We start from the raw sequence: 23,198 nt of genomic DNA on the forward strand, positions 1-23,198 counted from the left end.
GTTACCCGGACTCGCTGAATTACTGAATTATAGCAGGACAGAAATTGAACTCTCCTCTTTTGTTTAAACTACATTATAAATACTCAGACACATTTCTGTGTGTTGGCTCTATAGGAAAGACCTGAAAGAATGCCTGTTTGTACAGGATACAGACACCGACATCTGTTGAGGTCCTGACCACTGTGCTAATGCATTATGGGAAAGAAGGAATATAAGGGGCCTCCGTGAAGAAGTGGCCCCTACTTTATGACTCCTGACACAGGCCAGTGGCTATTGTCTTTGTTCATGAAAAGATTGCTTGTGTGTTTCTACTCGGCCTGTCACACAGTTTTACATGCTGTACAAGATTTATGGGAGAATGTAGGATGAGGTCTCATTTTACGTACACCCTTACTCTTACAAAAAAACAAGCCTTGCAGATGGGAGGAATTCTTTACGAATGAGTTGTGGCTATACTACAGTGATTTGTTTCCTGTGTTTAACGTGCATATTTGTGTGATAGACTGCCCCCATTAGGCGGCTGCTAACCGCTGTCTCTGCTCTCTGCCTGTATTGTGTGTTTTCCCATGAGATCTTTATCACTGAGTTATTATAGAAGGAATCTGAGGGGGACAAAAAACAGGAAATGGTACCAAGTCACGCAAAGACATTTACAACAAGAGTTGTATGGGTGTCAGTGTGTGTTTTAATCACAGTGTGTTACTGTGAGTCTGAGGCCGGGGAGGGAGGGAGAAGAACTGGCGGCGTTCTGGACATGCTCAGGGCACACAAGAGTCATGCAAGTACATGTATCACAAACCACAGAGACTTTCTGAAACCACTGCCCTATAAGCCATGCCTATAATGTAAAAAAACACATAATAGAAATCCGACAAACAAATTCTTTACCTGTTCCACAGTGAGAGGTGAACAGATCTCTTCTCCTCTTAGAATCATGGAGCGCTGAGTCAGAACATCGGAGACCTGAAAGGAGTCGAGCCCCAGTAGATCGCTGACCACACCGACCACTGTCATTCACAAATAAACACACACTACATAAGATTACAGTTGTGTGAAGTGTTTCTCTTTCTTTGTATCCCTTTTCTTATAGGGATAGTTCACCCAAAAATTGGATATTTAATAATTTACTTACTATCAAGCCTGAATCACTTTCTTTCTTGTGAAGAACACAAAAGATACTTTGAAAAATTTGGCCCCACATTGACTTCCATTGCATGGACAAAACAAAATTGTTTTTCGAAATCTCTTATTTTGTGTTTCACAGAAGAAAGAGTCATATACAAGTTTGGGTTGAATAAATTAAAACAGATTTGGGTGAGGTATCCCTTAGAGAGGAAAATTTTGGTCATCACTCATCAGAAATCGAACTGCCAGGGACTTTTATCATCCTCTCTCTGAAATGTAAAATGCATTTAACAAAGTGAATTCTGACAGGCATCAGCGTGTCTCTGCATGCATTACTCTGTGTGGAGACCTGTCCGTGGCAGGCGGCAGATGAGACAACTATTAAAGAAATGTGCATAAAACTCTTGCTGTGCTTCTGAAAATGCTGGTCTGTCTCTCACCTCCTTTAGTGGTGATCTGAGCACCACCCGCAGTCATGAACTCGATGTTGCCGATCTGTAAGACTCCAGAAAGGAGCTTAAAGACATCTCGTATCTCTTCTTCAGTGAACTCCATCACCTTTAATGCTTCCTGCAATCATTAAACAAAAAAAGGCATGATGAATCAGAAGAGAGACTTTTTATGCTTTCATTTCAGTTCAATATAGTTGACAATGATAATTTTAAGAAGGTGGATCTTCAATAGAAAACAATGGCTAAATAAGCCAAATCATTTGGCTTTCAAATATAGTCGTAAGTAGAATTCATATTCAACAGGGAACAGCAAAACTGATGATTTGGTGCCCTCTAGTGGGAGACTATTTCTACATAGTTTATTCCACTAATCATTACTTTGTATCATTATTACTCTTTCAAGAGAAAAGCCACCCTTGATTCTAAGAATCAAGAATGCTGTCAAAGACACAAGGGTTTAACAATCAAATCACTAAAAAAAATAACATTTCACAAACAAGGTGAAATGACAATGAAAGTGACAAAATGCCACTGTGGTCAATTTAATCGTTTTCTTTTTTCTGTCAAAATGTTCTGTTGTTTTCTATTTCTGATCAAACATTTAAACCTGACTCACCATGACACTAGCATAAAGCTGTTTGTCATCCAGGCTTCTGTCCTTCACACAGCCAGACTGATTCAGGTAATGATATGCATCAGGAGAATCAGCCAACATATACATTTCTGATTAAGAAAAACAAAATACACGGGGTTCAACACAGTGACCAGTGAAAAACAATCCTAAAAACAGGTGATAGTTTAATGGTTATACAGTACAGACGCAGAAAAAATTAAGCGATCATTCCAAATTTTCATTTAATCAGCATTTGTAGATGTATTGTAGCCATTCCAGTCCAGTGTCTGTTGAATTTCAACAAAATCAAACCTCAGGAGTGACAAAGTCATCCAACAGCAATGTGAAAGACTGACAGCATAAGAAGACATGGTGAAAACTGTGATAAAAAACAAGGTTATCACAAAAATATTTGTTTTACTTTTCCTAAATAACCTTACAAGTGAACATGGGCTCTGAAAAAATACGGAGAATAATTTATTTAATTTTTACCAGTTTATCCAGTTTTTTTTGTATATTGTTTGCGGTTCACAGAATGGACCAAAAATTATTTTACCCAAACACATGCCTATAAATAGTAAACTCAGAAAAACGTAAAATAATTATGACATTTTGAAATGGCTCCAAAGTTTTTCCACGACTGCGTAAATGCATAAATCTCACCTCTGTGCTCATGGTGGGCACCTGATAACAATGCATAAAATATGTGATAGTTCCTCTCTCCCGGATTCTGCCGGACAACTCGATTCTGAAATGTAATTTAGCTTCAAATTAGTTTTTTGTCATTCAAAACTATATTAAGCATTGACGTAGTGATATATCCAATGTCGATTTGGGGTACGAAAGTCTAGGCGATGCTTAAACTGAGCATTTTTTCGTTAGAATTATATTATACAGAATTTAGGGACATGATCTTTACAAGCTTTTTCCCCATAATCACACATTCTAAATTCATAAAACCCTTCTCCTTAATTTGACATCACATTTATTTGTTTTAGCCTAAACATTCTTTAAATGTAGAAATGATGAACCAAGCATACCTTTTCAAGTAAGTAATCAATAATACAGCCGCCCTGAATGTTTCCACATTGAGAGAAGTGAAGCTGAATGAACTTGCCAAAGCGACTGGAGTTGTTGTTGTAAACAGTTTTAGCATTTCCAAACGCTTCCATTATTGGACTGGAGCAGAGGAAAAAGATACAGTTGTTAAAATAAAAACGGAAGACAACGTCTCTACAGAGTATGTGCGAGCATGTGTATGAATTGTTACCTGCTCTGTACGATGGCCTGCTCCACTCGCATAGTTTTCTCTGACAGTGGAGAACCTGTGGAGTTCTGACTCATGACAGACAGAAACTTTAGCAGCAGTTTAGTGCTTTCTGTCTTCCCAGCGCCACTCTCACCACTAAAAATACATGAAAAAAATACCTTACAATGTTATCAAACACACAGCACTTACAGCGGTTTGGAGAATGATTATTATGCACTTTATATAGTTGTTATATAGTTCCTCCACTGATTCCTACCACTGAACAAATAAATGGCCATTCTTCATGGTTCCAAAGTTGCAAGAAAACGTACATTATAATTCGAATGCATTTCTGTTCACTTGTATGAATCTGATTGGATTAAAGTAGTTTGGAACTTTTGTGTCTGGAGGTTTGTGTCTGTGTGTTTTTAAAAATTACAAAAGCACAAATCACAGGCAGCAGTCTGGTCAGACAAAATGTTGTAATATGATTCGACTTTGAAACAGACACCAGGTTGACAGGAAGTTACCTGATGAGAACACACTGACTATCATGTCTCTTCCACAGGCAGCGGTAACACTCATTGGCTACGGCAAAGATGTGTGGCGGCAGTTCCCCCAGATGATGTTTGCTGTACATATCTACTGCCTCAGGGTCGTACAGACCTGCTATCTGTTTATATGGATTCACAGCTGCCAGGATGGAGCCAATGTTAGTCTGCAAAACACCAAAGAATGATGAGTTTAAGTGTTCACATAATGTAGTATATTTAATATTGATGAATTTATGGAAAAGGGCAATCCTTTGTACTTTGGAATTGAAGAAATGTTTTTAATAATGTATTATCCAAGCTTTTCATGTAGTAATTATTGCAATTGCTTTTCATTGATATAGCCAGGGCCACACATATGCCTTTCTCTGCATCACAATCATTACAATATTCCCACTGTTGCTTTACAAATGGGAAAACACAAATTTAATATTCAACTACAGATGCTTCCAAAATCCTGATTTAACATATTTTGAACACTTCTGCAACATTCTCAGCTCAAAGTACAGCTCAGATTAAACACTCCAAACGCTTAACCAAGCAAAGTCTTTTCAATGTTTAGTTTTTTTCCCTTTTGCACATGAAAACACTGCAAATTCCTATACGAGTTTAATGTATATACAGTCGCTGAAATGAGACAACATTTTCTTTTTTATTATTATTTACTAATTGTAGGTATGTGTTTAGGTAAAATGATTGTTTTTGTTTCATTCTGTGAACTAATAACAATATTTATTTCTGCATTTATTTTCAGAAAATGAAAACTGGAGAGACAGGTCAAAATAACAGAAAAGATGCTGTTTTTCAGCATTCCAATTAGGAAAAGTTCAAAAAATTATGTAATAACCTTGATTTTAATTAACAGTTTTCATGTGTCTTTCACATTGCTGTTGGGTGACGTTATGTCACTAATGAGATGAGATTTTGTTGAAATTCAACAAAATGGCCACATCTAGATACGTATGCTGAATAAATTAAGTTTTGGAATGGTCTCTTATTTTTATTATTTTCCACGGCTGTATAATATCAGTATTATTGTGTTAAATATAATGAATGCATGAAAAAGTGATCTTACATAAATGAGGTCCTTCTGGTAGCGTAGGAAGAGGTTGTGCATGATAGCGGCCTCATGCAACTCGGCCAGAGTGGACATGTCCTCCACTCCATTGATGCTGGTGGGATGCATGGGAGAAACCTTGAGCCTGTGCACCTCCACCTGATCCAGAGTTATCACCTTCATCACACAAAAACACACACAGACGAAGTGATTATCAAAATAAACACAACATTCTTGAACCTATAATGTTGTCTAATTGAACAATTGATTGACATGAACTCTACTTCAGAAGGCATGAGCTCTGAAAAACGCGGTACCACGCAAAAGCTGACTTACACAGTGTGTGTGGGCTTGTACCTTGTCTTACTAATCTGCCAGGGCCTGATCTCTCACTCTCTCTCTCTCCCTCTATCTCTGACAAGTTGTTTCACATTCCTGAAACCATACCCCATGACATGCTTAAAGTGACCCTCTCACTTTCACTGTCCTCAAATTCCTGGAAACACTACAGTATGTGACATCACAAGACTGATGTCTCTATTACCTGTTGCATTTGAAATGTAATATATACAGTATTAATGCAATATAATATACATAACTTTGTCTTCAGAGATGTGTAAAGACCTTTCATAATGAAGTGTTATGTTTTTATTACCTTGGAATGAGCTAAATACATCTACATACACCGCGGATTCTCTTGCATGGGATTCGCCATGTTGTTTCTACTGTATCCTAAAGGGACACACTGCTCTACAGAGTGCTTTTCTATTATTTATTTTCTACGTTATCTCCATCGGGAAAGAAGTTTAAACGTGACAACATCTTAATGCTGTGTCAGCCAACGTAATGCTTTGAAAGGAAGGGGGAGCATTGGAGTGAGTCGTTGGTTGCAATGCGTAACATCACCGCTAGATGTTGCTACATTTCATACACTGGAATTTCATTAATTTGGTGAATATGTACAGATAGCAACATCTTGTTTGTGGTTACACAAAGTTGCAGTGACATCCTAGATGCAAAAGTTACAGATTGCCGGATAACATCCCCCATCATTCTTTATCCATTAATATCCTGGCAATATTCTTGTACTGTGGCTCTCACATTTTTTTTGGAAAATGTAAAGATGAACTTTTCTATTTCTTAGAATTACAGCATTTGTATATGTATGTGACTAATTTATCTTCTGAATCCCAAGATTGGCTGTACAAATGAATAATGGCATGCAATAATGATGTTATCCTTATGGATGAACTTGCTACCCTGTGCTGCGGTGATAGCTGCCCACTGCTCCGAGTGTATGTGTGTTCACGACTTGCTGTGAGTGTGTTCACTACTTTCTGAATGGGTTAAATGCAGATTTCGGGAATGGGTCACCATATCTGACAAATAGGTCACTTTCACTTTCATTTGTCAGGTCTGTCTGCAGATAGGTGGGTCAGACTGATTATGACTGGAAGGAAACAGCACCCTGACAGCATCTCCACCCTGATCCGAGATAATGTGACGCATGTAGAAAAAACAGCATGCAGCAAACATAACATCAGGTGTTTGCGAAATACAATAGCGTCAAAGGGTGTGAGTGAGTGGCACTGTGATTCCAAAAACACAGACAAACACAATACACAGGTTGTTCCAGGGGGTGCTATTACCTCCTCATCACACATTCATGTGTAATGCAGCCATTGTTGCAAAAGCAGAGCAGCTCATAGTTCACATAGTTCTGTATGTATGTGTATCATGGTTAACATTATCTCTGTGTGACAGCAATGATGATGGGAACCAAATAGCAAGCCCAGAAAAGAGATCTGCTCTCTTTGGGTCATTTCTCAGGGCAGCAGGAAGCAAACGCCTCACTGGGTTAAAGTTCATCCATGAAATCCACCAGCCATCTGATCCACTCACAGACACCCAGCTCAGAGGTCAAGGATGTTTAAGCAATAAAACATTCCTGTGGTTTTGGAGAGTGATTCCCCACATTCTTATCTTGGAGATGATCCCTTTCAGCGCTGATGGAACAGCTACAGTGTATGGTACTGCAAGCAAAACATGACAATATAAACGTTTCTAACAGACATTTACAGAATGTAACAAAAATATTAATGGATGGATTGACACTTGCAAATGGATTGGTTCACACGGTGCTCAAATTTATGATACTGATTTTAAGCCTCTATCAGCACACACTTTTATTGTCTCCAAAAGGCATTTTTGCAGACAAAGTGTGATTTCACATTTGATGATAGTTTTGTAGCTCAGAAGTAAATATCTAACATAAAAAACAGTCAAAAGTTCCACAATTAGGAATAAAACTAATCCCCATCAAAACAATGAAATACCACAACTGTAATTGTGGGAATTAAGTTGTGACTATATTTAAGCACCTTCAAATCAGCCACCCTTTGCCTAGAATTTGCAAAATGTTTGCAGAAAGTTGTCATGATCGCGGTGGTGAGACACGGAGAGAGGACCCAGGTGCAGACAGCGGGTAAGGGGTTAACAGAAGACTAATAAAAAATACATAACAAAACCAACAAGGGGGTAACGTAACAAAACACAGGAAAATAATAACATGACAACACAGGACAGGACTAAGACTAATTACACTTAAACAAGACTAAAATGAACTTTAAACATGAAATACAAAACTAGACTACACTAGACTAGACTAACATAGGAACTCGCCCAACAACCACAATGAACCAGCACAAGACATTAAAAAAGGGAGCAAATCATGAGGGGAACCAGTGTAGGGCATGAAGCAATAACAAGGAAACGAGAGGATGGGAACAGAGACGAGACCGGAGAGAGCATATGGCAAGCCTAATAAACAATAGTCGCCTCTCTCCACATTAAACATGAGGTTCTGTCATGATCCTGCCACTAAACAAAGAGAAACATGACTTGATGCGACAGAATCATGACAGAAAGTGCTCAGGGATATACCTTGTGCTTTCTGCTGTTGGTTTGAGGTTGTTTTAATATGTTCTAATATCTTGACTCATATAATCAGAACCATTAGTCAGACAATCTGTCTCTCCCACTCAACGATATATCATATTCATCACTCTGATAGTATCACTCTGATCTCATTAATTTCAGTCTGATGATCATGTAGCACAACCCGGGGACAAGTAAACTGAATGAAAAAAACGACAGTACATTTACATAAAGTCATTTAGCAGACGCTTTTATCCAAATCGACATACAAAGAGTTCAGGGAGCAATAAGCGATAAGTCATACATGAGCAAGAGAGAAAGAGAGAGGGTTAGTGTACATTAATTTTTTTCCATTTGTCTGTCAAGTATAGAAGATGGGTTTTAAGTCGTTTTTGAAGGTTGTGAGAGATGTGGTTGACCGGACCGAGTTAGGAAGAATGTTCCACCAGGAAGGAGTTGTGAAGGAGAATGAGCGGGAAAGTGATTTACTGCCCTTATGAGAAGGCATTACAAGGCGCAGCTGGTTTGCTGAACGCAGGGTTCTTGATGGGGTGTAGGAGTGTAGGAGGATGTGAAAGTATGCCAGTGCAGATCCAGTGATAGCCCTGTAGGCAAGCATCAGGGACTTGAAGCTGATACGGGCTTCAACAGGTAGCCAGTGGAGAGAGATGAAAAGGGGTGTCACATGAGCCCTTTTAGGGTGTTGGAAGACGAGGCATGCTGCTGCGTTTTGAACCAGCTGGAGTGGTTTGATAGCCTTTGCAGGAAGACCAGCAAGGAGATAATTGCAGTAGTCTAACCTTGAGATTACCAGGGCCTGGACAAGGAGTTGTGCTCAGTGAGATAGGGTCTAACCTTTCGAATGTTGAATAAGGCATATCTGCATGATCGCGTTTGTCTTTGCAATGTGATCATTGACGGACAGCTGTTTATCAAATATGACTCAGAGGTTCCTGGCTGTTTTGGAAGGAGTGATTATGGTATTGCCAAATTGGATGGTGAGATCGTGTTGCACCTTGGGGTGTGCCGGAAACACAAGTAGTTCTGTCTTGGCCGGGTTCAGCTGGAGGTGATGCTCTTTCATCCAAGCTGAGATGTCTTCTAGGCAGGCTGTTATGCGAGCTGCTGCAGTGGTATCGTCTGGGTGAAACGAGATGTAGATCTGGGTGTCGTCAGCATAACAGTGATGCGAGAAGCCGTGTGCCTGTATGATGGGTCCCAAGGATGTAAACAAAAAACTGGGAAATGTCCAACATTTTAAATCCTAGCTAAATCACATGAAAGATATAAAATAGCAGCGCATGTCTCAAAGCAAAAAGAGGCCAGGGATCACAGGGAACTGTAATAATATTTCAGGTGTAAATTAATAGTGAGCGATAAACATCTATGACCATCGCTGTGCCCCAGGTTAGATTTTGTTGTTGTGCTCAACAAATTGGCACATGTCACCTTGTCATACTTCCATTAGCAGTGGTGACAGACAGGAAGAAGGAACATCCATTCTGGTTGCTAGGCAATGGACCATCACTAACACCGTGTCCACACGACATGACACACAGGTCATTCTAATGGGATCTTGCCGCATCCAGTGTAGACAAAATCTTAAATTTGAATGGGTTCTAATGCGTTTCTTATGTCTTTTGTCGAGTCGTGCCGGTCGCGTCTGATGTAGACACGTTGTGAGAGTACAGGGGATCCTGATGAGGGAAACATTTGAAAAATCATCCACTGTCAACATCCTTGATATAATGCTCTGCACTTCCTGTAGTTTGTAATGATTATGATCAATCATTTTTTATGTTCCAATATTAAATTGCTTGAAAAAAAACAATCCAATTTACTGTAAGGTTTCTTCATGGTAAAAAAACATACTTGAGAGATAAACACAAAACTGGAGACTTCCTCCTGTACTTTATTATGCACACACTGATTCATTAATAGCTTAAAATATTTGTTAATCTTCAGTGTGATTTTCATGAGAAGTTACATGCTTTTTATCTGTAAGTATTCTTCACTAAGTGTTAGCATTCAATAAGTGCTTTCATGTTCTTTTAAATATAACCTCAATGCACTCTGCGAGCAACCACATGCGCTCTTAAACGTGCTTGTGCATGCGATACCATCTGCTAAATCTATTGATCCAGAGTTATTAAGCACACAATCAATGCTTTCGCTTTTGTATTGAAGCCACACTGACTCATGCACTACCCTGACCATGAGATGAACTAAAACAATCCACATATGAGATATGATAAATACATGTAAAACTGCCTGAATGTGCCGTAACTGTTTGTTTTTGCATTCATAAGAATCAATGCATTGTTTGTCAGCAATAAGGTTTCTGCAAAATGTTATCACTGAATAATACCTGCAACTAGTCTCAACTTTGTTAATGAAAAGTATTATGTACAAATTATAATTGAAGGTTTGGAATTATTGCCATTTTATGCAATTGTCCTGCAGGATGCTTTGTGTTAAAAGACCACACCCTGCTGTATTGTTGTGTAGAAAAAAAACATGAATATGTATTATGTGGGTGGGCAATAGAGGATAGGGACAAACCACGGGAAGCGATCTACACCCAACATATCCGCTGTTCCAGAACCAGTCACACCCTGCCAAAAACTGTCTTTGTACTACGAATCAAAACCTGACTTTATATCTAAATGCTGAAGATGCTGCTGATAACTGTAATAAAAGCATCTGAGGTCTAAAATAATTGAAGTTTTAGAAAACTTATAGAATTATGATATATTTATATGTTTAATGCAAACGTTCAGACGGTTTCAATTGGAGATTAATTCAATTGAAATGAATACAGCACTGTGTTGTGAATCAATGTGCCATCGAAAAGCACTTTACAAATCAAAATTAATTCAATTAAATTGAAGTGTAAAAACTGTGGGGATAAATCACTGATGCTTATTAGTAAGTTGTACATTTTAAAAGCTTACAGACTCTTTATACTCTACTGCACTCAATGGTTATTCCATCCTATAATGGCTCTGGCCACTTTCTGGGCTTTAGCCTGATTGTCTCTCATGCAAAACTCAAGTAATTGGATGAAGGTGCTCAATTGGATGGCTGACGATCGAGCCAATGTTTGGAAAGGGGGTTACATCCTGCTTGTGCCTGTAGTGTTTTCCTGCAGGAGGAGCTTGTCCTAGAGGAGGCCGAGCTTAACCTTGACCTCCAGACCCGTGTGTGTTAACGCTGATAAATGAGCAGTGTGTCATAGAAGTGTCACTCTCTCCTCACAGATATTTGTGAATAACTCAAACAAACCCTCCTGACCTCTTCTGACCTCCAGTTTGCCATGGATGCCACTGCAAGCTTGTTAAATTAAACATGCGATGGGGTCCCATGCACTTCTAAAACAAACCAGGTTTTTATAAACCTGATCCTGCAATGCATGCTGTAAGAGAGGTCTCACATGAAGATATTCTCTTTTTTATACTAATTGTTAGATTATCTGTAGTCGATGGTGTTGTCTCAGGAACCCTTTCTACAGTTTAAATGCATTTCAATCCGATAATAGCCTGTCACTTAATGTACTGTATGACTGATCTGATTTGGTGCTAACAGAGAGCCTACTCAGTTACTTACAGCCATATCAGAAGTCATTGATATAATGTGCGTGATATAAGAGAATTTCAGTATGTGCATTATGTTTGGTAAAAACACTTTAAGCGCGTAAACCACGTTTGCTCATTTATACAAATTATGCTCAATCTCATATGATGTAACTGTTAAGCACATTAACCAGATTTGTATGTTGTTTTTCATTGTGGCAGATCATGGAGACAAGAAAAAAAACATTTACAGAATATTTCATGTCATTTTAATTGTTACATCGTCTTGTGGTATTATATTTGAACATTTTTGTCAAATAGCTGCCTCAGTTAGTGCTAAAAATATTTATTTTTATATGATCCCATTTTAACAGAATGGATAAGTACACTCATTACCAAACTCTATATTACTATATAGAATTAGGACAAAGCACAATACAGACATGTTGACATACATCTGATAAATATATTTTGACCTGCATTTTCTCTCTCATTGTGTTCTGAGAACAGGATTTCCTCCAGACACAAAGGTTTAACAGCGGCTATACTGATTGAACAAAATCACAAAACACACTCACGGACATTCCTGTTATTCATACCAAAAGTCTTGTCATATTTGCGCAAACGTCAGATGGTCACAGCGTACTTGCAATAGTTCATAAATATAAATAGAATTCTGGACTTAATAATTCACAAAAAATTCACTTATTTTGTTTAAAAGCAAAAGTACCAAAAACATATCTATTTTAAGTCTTGGAAGGCTATACAATACAGGTATAATGTAGTAGCTTTGTGTGGGAAACAAGTGGCAACATGTCTGTTTTTCAATAAAAAACAACCATCTACCCAAATGGGCATGCAAGCACTTGGCATCAATGTAACTGATGTCTTAACACACCATGTTGTGGTGTTTATTTTGTCTTTGCTGTCTATTTTGTCTATGTCAACAAACACCTTAAGCCTTTTTACACTGAAGAAAAAGCCATGTTTGAAATAACATTACAGAGAGTAAATTAGTATTTTATGGCAAACTATTTCTTAAAAACAGTTGAAAGATGTTAATTTGAGTTTGAAGCAGATTGTTCCTCTTACCTCTCCGTAGTCTGTGGTGAGGATGAGGGTTTGCTCATCACAGCAGCTGACGGTGGACGGCAGGAGCTGCTCCTTGTCTCGCACCCAAACGCGAGCACCCTGAGACACATACAGACAGACAATTAAAGCAAACTGGAGAAAGATCTGACTTATTAAAATCACCTGTGGTTGCTATAGAAACCAAATATGTATGCATACGGATGGGAACTTTACTTTACATACTTCTAAATGGGCTAAGGACAGAACATGATGAAGGGAAGTTGTAAGAATTTCAATTGACACAAGGAGAAGTTGTGTGGTTTGCCCTATATGAAAGCAGTTAACCATAGCCCAACCTTTAAATCCTGCCATGATCCCTCTCTTTCCTTCACCATTATAAAAAAATATTTGCTCATCATTCATTTCTCGGACAGTGGTGCATTTGAAATCTTCTTGTCAACTGGTGTTTGTGGGTATATGCGGGCAGCAAAGAAATACTATTTATGCCTACAGCACATGGTGCAGACAAAGACCTCTGAGGGCATCAAACTATATCCTATTCTATTTTTAAAAAGAGATGTTTGTTGCTCATGTCAGTGTTAATAAAAAAGCTCTATAATTAAAAGAAAATTAGCAGTGCTTGCCCATGTAAAACAATCAATGCTAAAACAGAATTCCAAATTATGGTTAAAAATAAATGTTATATCATCAATATACTTCAAACGCTACAACTTAAAGGAAAAGGTCACTAAAAAGTGTAACAACACTGACCCCCATTGACTGGCATTGTGTGGACACAAAACCACAGAGACATTTATCAAAATATCTTCTTTTGTGTTTCACAGAAGGGTCATACAGACATTTAACATGAGGGTGAATAAATTATGACTAAAAATATATATATTTCGGACTTATATTTCGGAACTATCCCTTTAACAATATTTCCTGTTAACAAAACAGCTGCTATTAAAGGGTGACCCAAATATGCTTTTGTCTTCAGCCTTTAAACACAGTGATGACTTCCATGTTTTTGATCAGGACGCCAAGAATGCAGAAATGAAGATGCAAAACAGGAAAAGAGGCTTCAGAGACCAGTAGTCATTTCCTGCTGTTGTTAGCCATGCAGACTCCTTGTTATATAGCACCCAGGTCCTTCTCATTTGTAGTAAAGACGGTCACACTAACACTGGCAGGCACAGATCTTCACAGCGCACGCATTTAGATGACCAATGAAGTGTTGAAAGAGTAGTTTGTCCAACAGCACATGAGAACCAAAGGATCAATGAGAGCAGCGTCCAGCGCGAAACCCAAGCCCCAAGGTCAGGGCTCAGAGATATCAATCCTCATTAACTATTAACAACAAGCTGACATGTGCAACAGCGACGGGTTCCATTGGCCGCACGTGCAGGCATGCACACAATATATAACCACTATTTCCAAAACACGCTGTATGAAGATGATCAAAGACACAAGATACGCTGGATCATAATGAGGCCAGACAGATTAAAGTTCAAGTTGAGGGTAAAAATAACCTGGTGTTTGGCATGCCAGACAGGTAAATCCATGTTATGCCCAGGAAAATTAAGATGATCGTCTGGTGAAGTTTAAAAACACTATTGAACTTAAAATAAAAACAAAAATGGTCATAGTAACTTAAGCTTTCAAACATTATAATGAAGGCAACAAAAGGCGCTGTCGGTCTGTGTACCCTCATATAAAACAATGTGTTTGATTTAGAAAAATGTGGCGCTTTTAAAAAATGTCTCTTTTTAGAAAGCCATCTTTGAGAATACAATAGTGTTATCGCTTTACTTAGTGCATTATCTCCTGTGTCAACACAGTGAATGCAGGCTTGTATGCTTCTTTAAAAGCCTCGCTAAATGTAGCACTAATGCTCGGGGGCCTACGGGACTGAGTTAAAGGGCATTAAAAAAAGGAAAGAGATGAGAAGAGAAGCTAAAACTGTATTCTAATGTGTGTCCCATTACAGAGAAACATTAAACAATACATTTTTCTTCCACATTAAATCATCACAAAAGAATGACAAGACTAAACACGATTAAAATTCTCCACCCGCTAGCATGTGCCACATAGGCGTGCCCTCCGGAAGAAAAATCAGCTTTGGATAACACAATGGCATTATTTACAAAGACGATAAAGCGTTTTTTTTATTTATCTAAAATCAAGAATCAGATGTGATGGGTCAGACAGGTCTACAACTGGCACCGGACACAGAAAAGCTGTTTTACGTGATGAGACTGAGATACATGTTTTTTATTACAGCTGAAGCAGGTCTGCGGATTTAGGAAGATGAAGTGCTTTTGTTACATAACTCTGAATTATAACGTTCAGGCTTTATGGCACGTGGAGTCGTGCTTCAATTACTTTCCTTGTGAGAAGATTTTCTCTTATGGAAGTAAACATGAGCTGATCCGCTTATTTTTTCTTTTTTGTTAATTGATAAATAAATAAATATGCTCAGAATAAAGACTGTTAGTGTATGCAAGTAAATACAAGCAAACATGACATATCATAGCCTACCAAAACTTTTTTTTGTCAATTTACTCCAATGCATTTGGGTAGGGCACTCTTTTAAATTGAGGTCAAAAAGGCAAAATATGCCCATGAACTGAAGAGGTTAAAAACCCATGCTGGAAATCATTTAGCAGATAATTCTCCCAATACCGTCTGTGCAAATTAACAGGAATGATCCCTCGTATCATGGGGTTTGTTGAGGTTCTGATAACTTTTCCAGACATGATTTTCACTTGATGAGGATTACATGGGTCCTAAAATAATACTTTATCCCACACCATATTTACAATATGCAGCAGAACATCATATGGCAGGCCAACAAAGGGTCATGGGAAATCATAGGGTAAGCTCTTTTGATTTGGCAAGCACACACCCAGAACACCCTAGCAACCACATAGCAACGAGGTACAAACCCCAGCAATGCCCTGGCAACCAGCAACAACACCCTATCATTAAAGAAACCCATTGTGCCCCACATCATCCCCCCAAAAAATAACAGTGATCATGTCATCTATTTTTAAGTCATTCTGAACAGCATAAATTCCAGCGTTTCATATTTATTTTGAGTCAACTCAAAAGGGAAGAGAAAGTCTGAACTTCTCTCCTATAATAATCCCACTTTAATGACAATGTTTGAAAGCAGACATGTCTCCACTGGCACGGCTGGAAAACCGCTGTGGCCCGCTCTGTGATGTCATACATTATGTGGTGAGGTTAAAGATTTTCCAAATGAGAGCTTCATGATGCTGCATGCTTTGTGCATGGGCTGCATTGTACTGTATACGCAACAGATGGTCACAGAAACACAAACCTCCTTCCATTCTCTCCTCATTTCTTTCCCCACCTTTCCATCACCTCGGCCGCCTCAAAACAGAATGGTCATGCTCGGGTCCCAGGGGCAACCGAGCGGATATCCCTCAACAAAAGCCAGCTGGGCAGCTTAAGAGTTTGTCAAAGTCTGACTGTCAAAGTGCAGCACACGTGCAAACAAAATATTCGGTTTATACTTAACGACATCAATAGAGTTTTTGCTTTACATTAACATCAGCAACTTGATCTAATTTAAATATTAATCAATTATTTAAAGACATGGACTTGACACATGTCATTCCCCAGCTTATTTTGTCCATTATTTCCCATACTTTCTACACACTATGACTATCAATACAAGACACAATAAGCAAAAGTAAAAAAATAATAAAGAAATAAACCTACTGTAAGGCAATGGTTAAAGTGATAGTTCACACCAAAAATGAAAGTTCTATCATCATTTACTCACCCTCTTGTCATTTCAAACCTTTTTTTCATTTGTAGAACACATAAGAAGATACTTTGAAGAAAGTCGTAACTGAACATCACTGACACCCATTCACCTGTCCTGTGTATTTCTTTGGAGGATCCATTGACATAATTCAATATTATATACATATCTATGTCTTCAGAGGTGTATAAAGACCTTACATAAGGAAGCGTTATATTTTTATTACCTTAGAATTAGTTATTTCTATCTACATACACTGCGGGGTCCCCTTGCATCGAATTTGCCATGTTGTTTCTACAATAGCCCTAAATGGACATACTGCTATACAGAGCATGTTTGTAAATACGTTATCTCCTTCTGCAAAGAAGAGCAAACCTTGCGATATCTTAGCATATCATAACCTCACCACTAGATGCTGCTAAATTTAATACACTGGACCTTTAACAAAATACAAGAGACGTTTACTCAGCTGTTACTGCTCCAAACTTACAAAAAATAGCCCAGTGTAATTTTAAAATCAGAAAACACATTTTCAAGCATCGTGTGACTCTGAAACCTCTTCTATTACCGCTGTGTGTTTAACAGCACCGAATTTGGAGGTGATTTGCTTATTAATGAGCGTGAATCATTCATGAGAATACACAGCTCAAGGTGGCGTGTCTCATTCTCCTTGTGGCAGGTAGCCCAAGACCAAGAGTATCAAGTGATCCAATCAACTCAACAAAAGAAAACTAACCAACTTCCACAAATGAAGACAAAGACATTTGCCATGTTTTTCCGATCACACACCACTATGTGGCATTTCAGTATTTTAGTACACAGGTTTGTTTGAGAGGAGCTCCAGGGGTCTTTGCCAATATTATAAAGCTTCTTTTTCAAAGCAGCTGGTCACGCTCTGTCTCAATGGCATCCCTGCACACTATTTAGATTACAAACAGCGACACTTATTCAAATTACCATAACAATACCGAAACCTCCGTTGACCTCTGGCTTTCCTTCAGAGCAGCTGTGCAGATGTGAGGAGCACTTCACATCATTGATGACCTGTGCTGATGTGAGCAGTAAAAAGTCTGATATAGACTGCATGAATAGAATTATTTCCTGATATTACATTTAGAGTACATTTATACACGTGATGCCCTATACAAAGTGAGTTACAGGACATTCCAGGTATACATTTTCGGTGTTTCGTGGGAATTGATCAAATATTCTATAGAAAGTTTAATGGATTTAATGGTTATAAGGGGAATTTTATTGGATTTAAAGGAAACTATAATGTTGTCTACTGGTATGTAATGGATTCTATTAGTGGGGTTTTTTTGGGCACATGTGAACCAATAGAACACCATTAAATCCAAATACCCAACAACACACTACAAAAAGGAATTTGTAATGGTTTTAATAGGGGGGGAAAAAAGCTAATGGTTCATAATGGTATATTAATTTAGTAACAAATATTTTCAAAAACATGCAATTAAAACCAAATTTTTTCTATATCAAACCAGTCAGCTTCCTCAGGTTGACCTGTTTCAGATTTGGGAATTTGACCTGTGGATTACTGAGAGATTGGAATGAAGAGGGATTGGTCAAGAAATGAGTGAGATTAGAGGCTGGAGTTGGATTGGATAACCTGAAACTGATGAGAGAACACAAGGATGAGAGATCATTGCTGTTGAACATCCAAAGCCCTTCCGAGTTTAAACCTACAGATGGGCTTTGATGAGGATAGTCTTAATATTAAAGAAATAGTTCACCTCAAAATTTTAATTCTGTCATCATATCTTAAATCTTATGTTGTTCAAAACCTGTATATAACTCTTTCTTCGGTGGAACACAAAATAATATATTTTAAGAAATGTATCATGGATCTGTCTCCATACAATGGACGACAATGGGAGCTGATGTTTTTAGGTCCCAAAATTCCTCAAAATATCTTCTTTTGTGTTCTGTAGAGGAGAGTTATACAGATTTGAAATTACATGAGGATGAATATATAATTTAAACAAAAGAATAGGTGATTTAGGGTTGGTCATCGTTTGAACTTAAGTTATTCCTATTCTGCTTATCAATTCCGATTCTTATTGATTCCCAGTTTCGATTCCACAGTTGAAGTAAAAGATTTAGATATCAACGTGTATGGTCAATTAGCCTACTTATTGACTGGTTTGTTAAAATATATATATTTATGAGTTCTGTTAAACACATAGAGAAGAAAGCATGTTTTGTCTGATTGTCTGAATATACTTACAAGAATTGATAAGATACATTTTTATTTAAAGTATCTGATTCATATTCTTTTCAATTCCAAATTGGAATTGATTTCCAACCCTAGTAATGATGGTCAACCTGTCTAATATTTGAGTTTACAACTACTAGGCGGTTTTGGAACCATGTTAATGCCGATCTCCAATCATCTGTGCAAAAGGAAATCCTTCGATTTCACCAAAATCACAAGAACATGTATGCCACACAAAATATTCACAAATCACAAGTCTAGTTGGAGAGGGGAAACTGTGACTACTGTGCATCAGAGATCAGTGAAACCAAGACAACTCCCCCAACCCCATGTCCTCAGCCTCCATCGACTTCTGTGACATCATGCAGGCCACACCTCAAATCTGGGTCACAACAGCAAAGGATGTTTAAAATGCAATAGGATTGAGTGGGGCCATTTGACGGTCACACGATGCTGAGCTCAAACATTATCAAACAAATTTCCGGAATTACCCCAACAAATGTCCTCACCTAACGTGCAAGCAATACATTTACCACATTAACAATTGAGAACATGTTAATCCGCAGTTGAATGGACAGTAGTGAGCAGTAGAAGGGGCAGTGTTTTGTACAGGATCAGATAAACAGCCTTGATGTTCCGTCACCACGCTGACAGCAGTATGAATAAATGATGCTCGAGTGCAGTTGATAAGAAATTAGCTAATGGAGAGCCTGTAGGCCCAGGGGAGGACACTTCCCAGACTTCCCCCAGACCACACAATAGAGAGAGAGTGCTGTTAGCATCCAGAGATGCTGATACTTAATGGTATTAACCTTACAACTGAGATGTTGACTGATTTGCATGAAGCACAGCCTGGAGACAGTGATTAAAGGTACGCTTTCATTTACACTCAGTATGAATGAAGCCTGTGGATAAATGTTTTGTAGTCAAGTTCTGTGTGGACAAACACATACTGTAGCTGTAAACCTTAAAAGGATAGTTCACCCAAAAATAAAAATTATTGCATCATTTATTCACCCTCATGTCATTCCAAACCTGTAGGACTTTCTTGCTTCTGCAGAACATAAAAGACATTCTTTTTAAGAACTTGGTAACCAAACAAAACTGGTCCCCATTAACTTCCACTGTTTGAGCACCACTTTCCTTAAAATATCTTATTTTGTGTTTTACAGATATATATACAGGTTTTGTTAATAGGGATAATCAAAGGGATAATAACCAAACAGATCGTATTCCCCATTTACTGCCATAGTAGGGAAAATAAATATTATGGGAGTCAATGGGGGATGAGATCTGTTTGGTTGCTAACATTCTTCCTAATATCTTAACCAAGACATTTCTACAAGTTTGGAACAATCTGAGGTAAATGGTGACATCCTTTTATTTTAAGGTGAACTATTCCTTTATGAGGTTGAATGTATTACGATAGAATTTTTATTTTTGAGAGCACTATTCTTGTAAACCAAGCTAAATACTTTATTCCTTATAAATAAACAACAAGATGGTATAATCTAAAGGTATAATCTATTGCAAATCTCACTTAATATTGTTAAATAGAAATACATGTCTTAAAGTAGAGAGTAGGTTATATCTTCCTGGTCATTGAAGAAACAAAGCTGAAGTTTAATAGCAATACCAAAATACCCAGTAAGATATCAAAACCTCATTGCTGGTCATTAACTGGTCTTGACTTTTTATGTTGAAAATGGGAAAACTGGAAAAAAACCTTACTTTGTTCAAACACAAAATAAGAGATTTCATAGGTCTGTTTTCAGTCATTACAATCACAGGCTTTAAGAAGTCTAATACCACTGTACTGTATCACTACACATTTCCCATAAATCTGTACAACATCTGTTGAGGTTAGATTATTGCTGCTGCATAGACTCCGTCCAATGTGGGGAGCCAACAAAGCAATAAATGTTGACTGATGCATCAGTGTCGAGTAAGTGCTTCAAATCATCAAATAACGACATCAAACCAAATGAAAATACTTGTTTTTAGCCATTTGTGAGCTAAAGGTATGCGTCCCTCTGGTCTGTACATAACATCTGCAACTCAGTAAATATGAGACAGAGTGCCACACAAGTTGTGATTTCCACTGAGAATATCATGTAAATGTAATTTCTCCACCGCACTAATGAGACTTGTACACACAATCATACTTATTCAACTCTTTGTCAGGGAATAACTTGAAACTTGCTTGTTTATGATGTTAACTGCTAAGCATAACTGATGAATGTGTCACAAACAAACAAATAACTTACAGTTATTTTCATTGATATGGCTTCACTCTTACGGGATGACAGTTCACATCATGTAAATGTTTGGGCTTAACTCTGTTTTGATGACCGATGTCTGTAATCCACATGTCGTAGACGGCTCTGGTTCATGTCTTAATCACAGGGAAAGAACTCTTACTAAAAACGGAAACTCAAATTCTCGACCGGCTAAACAGTTATACTCTAAATGTGTTATTCTGAAACTAGGTTAGGCTTATGGACATTACTTTCCCATTATACATAGAATTTTCTTTTGCCATGTAATAATAAACAATCTATTAACCACTCAAGGACTTTAAACTGACGTGTGTAGGCTGTTTGTCTGTTATAGCTCTAGGGGTGTTTTGCATTGTATACCAGATTTTACATTTATATCATTTAGCAAACACTTACGAATAAGGGAGCATTCAATATTTTCTCTTAAAAATCAGTGTCAAATACAGCAGATTGACCTGTAAGTGAACATTTATAAATAATAAAAGTGATCATTTTTCATAATCAGCATTATCCTGTCACCAGTAGAGCTGGGACGTTCAGGTCGGGTCACAGGTGGTGAGATAGCATTTATGTGCTGTAACATTGGAGCTGTCTATTATGAAACAAATCATGGTGAAACAATCTTAAATTATGACAGCTGTGCAAACCTTTAATGTTCTTACATTAAATTCCCCTTAATACTATTTATTAAAATGAGATTGTACAATATCTAAGAAAACAAGATGAAATATTTATTACAAATTTGAATTTGAACATATTGTTGTACTTAACATATAACTGTTGTACAGTCACCATGTAAATTCAACATCCACCAATTCGACCACACCCAGTTTTATTTTTTGTGTTAAAATATGTTTTTGGGCCTTATCAGGGGTCCGTCTCTTGTGAACAGATGATTAAAATAGGCCTGATTGTGTTAATCAGAGCCTTTAAAGTCTGTCTGCTACACCCGTCTGCTCTGATTGCCCCGAGCTACAGCCACTGACAAGCCATATAATAATGCTTCACCATCACCAGAAGGACAGGAAGGATGGGAGGGAGGGATGGTACGGATATTGTGAAAAGGTGGGTCTATTTGACAAATATACTAGCCCTGAGGGGATGATAATTTGTACATATGGCTTATTACGTCAAAACAGACAATCATTCATATTTAATGGATATTTACACTGGAATATAACTCAGCTTGTTTTATATTGGAGGTTACAAACCCAATGTATTTTCACATCTCTGACAGAAACGGGAAGTGATCTTATACACTCACACAAATCTTAAAAAATATCTTGGCCAAACAATGTTCAAGCTGTAGTCCCTTCAGCTGCATGACTGGTACATTGGCACAAACTGGCCGCTAAAGGGATTTTACTTCCACATAATTTACCCCTTAGGCAAAACAAAAGCTGTGTTTAAATGGCTCAATTTTGCGAATCCACGACCAGCAGGGGGGCAGGAGCAGTGGCAGATGTACATACAACAGAGGGCAGAGGTACAGTATTAAGAAATGAAGGGGGAAGGGGTGTAGTACAAGGGGTGTAGTACTTACATATAAAAACATGACAAAAATGTGCTGTTTTAACTCTCAAAATACTTATTGAGTGTGACATGACATGAATGTAAATGTAAGGTCTTTTGTAGAGCTTTAATGCAATAGCACATAAGCAAAGTTGATGCAATAGCTAAAAACGTCTATGACGTCCCAACTGAGTAAACTCTATAGATCGCAAAAAATATAGCCTGTGAATATTAAGTTCTTAGATGTGGCTAGCAATAGCCATGACCATTGTGGATTACTGTGATTTCCTTATGCATGGTCATGTATCTCCATGACCGAAAGCAAAAATGGCCAGCTTTTAATGATAAAATGGGTTATATTGATGTTACAAATGTGACTTCAAAACCGCCTGCCTAAATACATGCAGATATTAAGATGTGAAGATTGAAATCCTGCCAGTGCTTGGATTGATTTTTGAAATTATATCTCTATTTCAACTGTTAAAAGAAAGTAAGTATATCAAAGCATCAGCACATTCAACACACCAATCCCTTAAAGCCCATAATGAGCAGGAAAAAGGGCAAGCTGGTGCAACAGATTGGCCACGCACAAGACCAATAAAGCCAACGGTCTGAACAAAGAGTCTCCGGATGAACCCATCTGGGTTTTGTGTCCAGATGCACACTGTACTATAAGGGTGTATTGAATATTCATGAAACATTGTGTATAGGTGTATATACATGTGGTGTGTTTTTTCACTTGCCACAA

General features: G+C 37.9%; 1 protein-coding gene across 1 annotated transcript in view; it reads right to left on the bottom strand.

Moving 5' to 3' along the window:
- Positions 1 to 23,198, bottom strand: part of myo10l3 (myosin X, like 3) — a 59,990-nt gene that overhangs the window by 32,834 nt on the left and 3,958 nt on the right. Inside the window, exons 2-10 of the mRNA XM_079464896.1 lie at positions 12,649 to 12,747; positions 5,066 to 5,224; positions 3,970 to 4,157; positions 3,461 to 3,595; positions 3,231 to 3,369; positions 2,854 to 2,938; positions 2,194 to 2,300; positions 1,566 to 1,695; positions 889 to 1,007 (exon numbers count right to left, since the gene is read on the bottom strand). Coding sequence (XP_079321022.1) covers positions 889 to 1,007; positions 1,566 to 1,695; positions 2,194 to 2,300; positions 2,854 to 2,938; positions 3,231 to 3,369; positions 3,461 to 3,595; positions 3,970 to 4,157; positions 5,066 to 5,224; positions 12,649 to 12,747 — 1,161 coding nt within the window. The remainder of the gene's footprint in view (positions 1 to 888; positions 1,008 to 1,565; positions 1,696 to 2,193; positions 2,301 to 2,853; positions 2,939 to 3,230; positions 3,370 to 3,460; positions 3,596 to 3,969; positions 4,158 to 5,065; positions 5,225 to 12,648; positions 12,748 to 23,198) is intronic.

This window comes from Barbatula barbatula (assembly GCF_947034865.1).
Source record: "Barbatula barbatula genome assembly, chromosome: 9".
NCBI classification, from domain to species: Eukaryota; Metazoa; Chordata; class Actinopteri; order Cypriniformes; family Nemacheilidae; genus Barbatula; species Barbatula barbatula.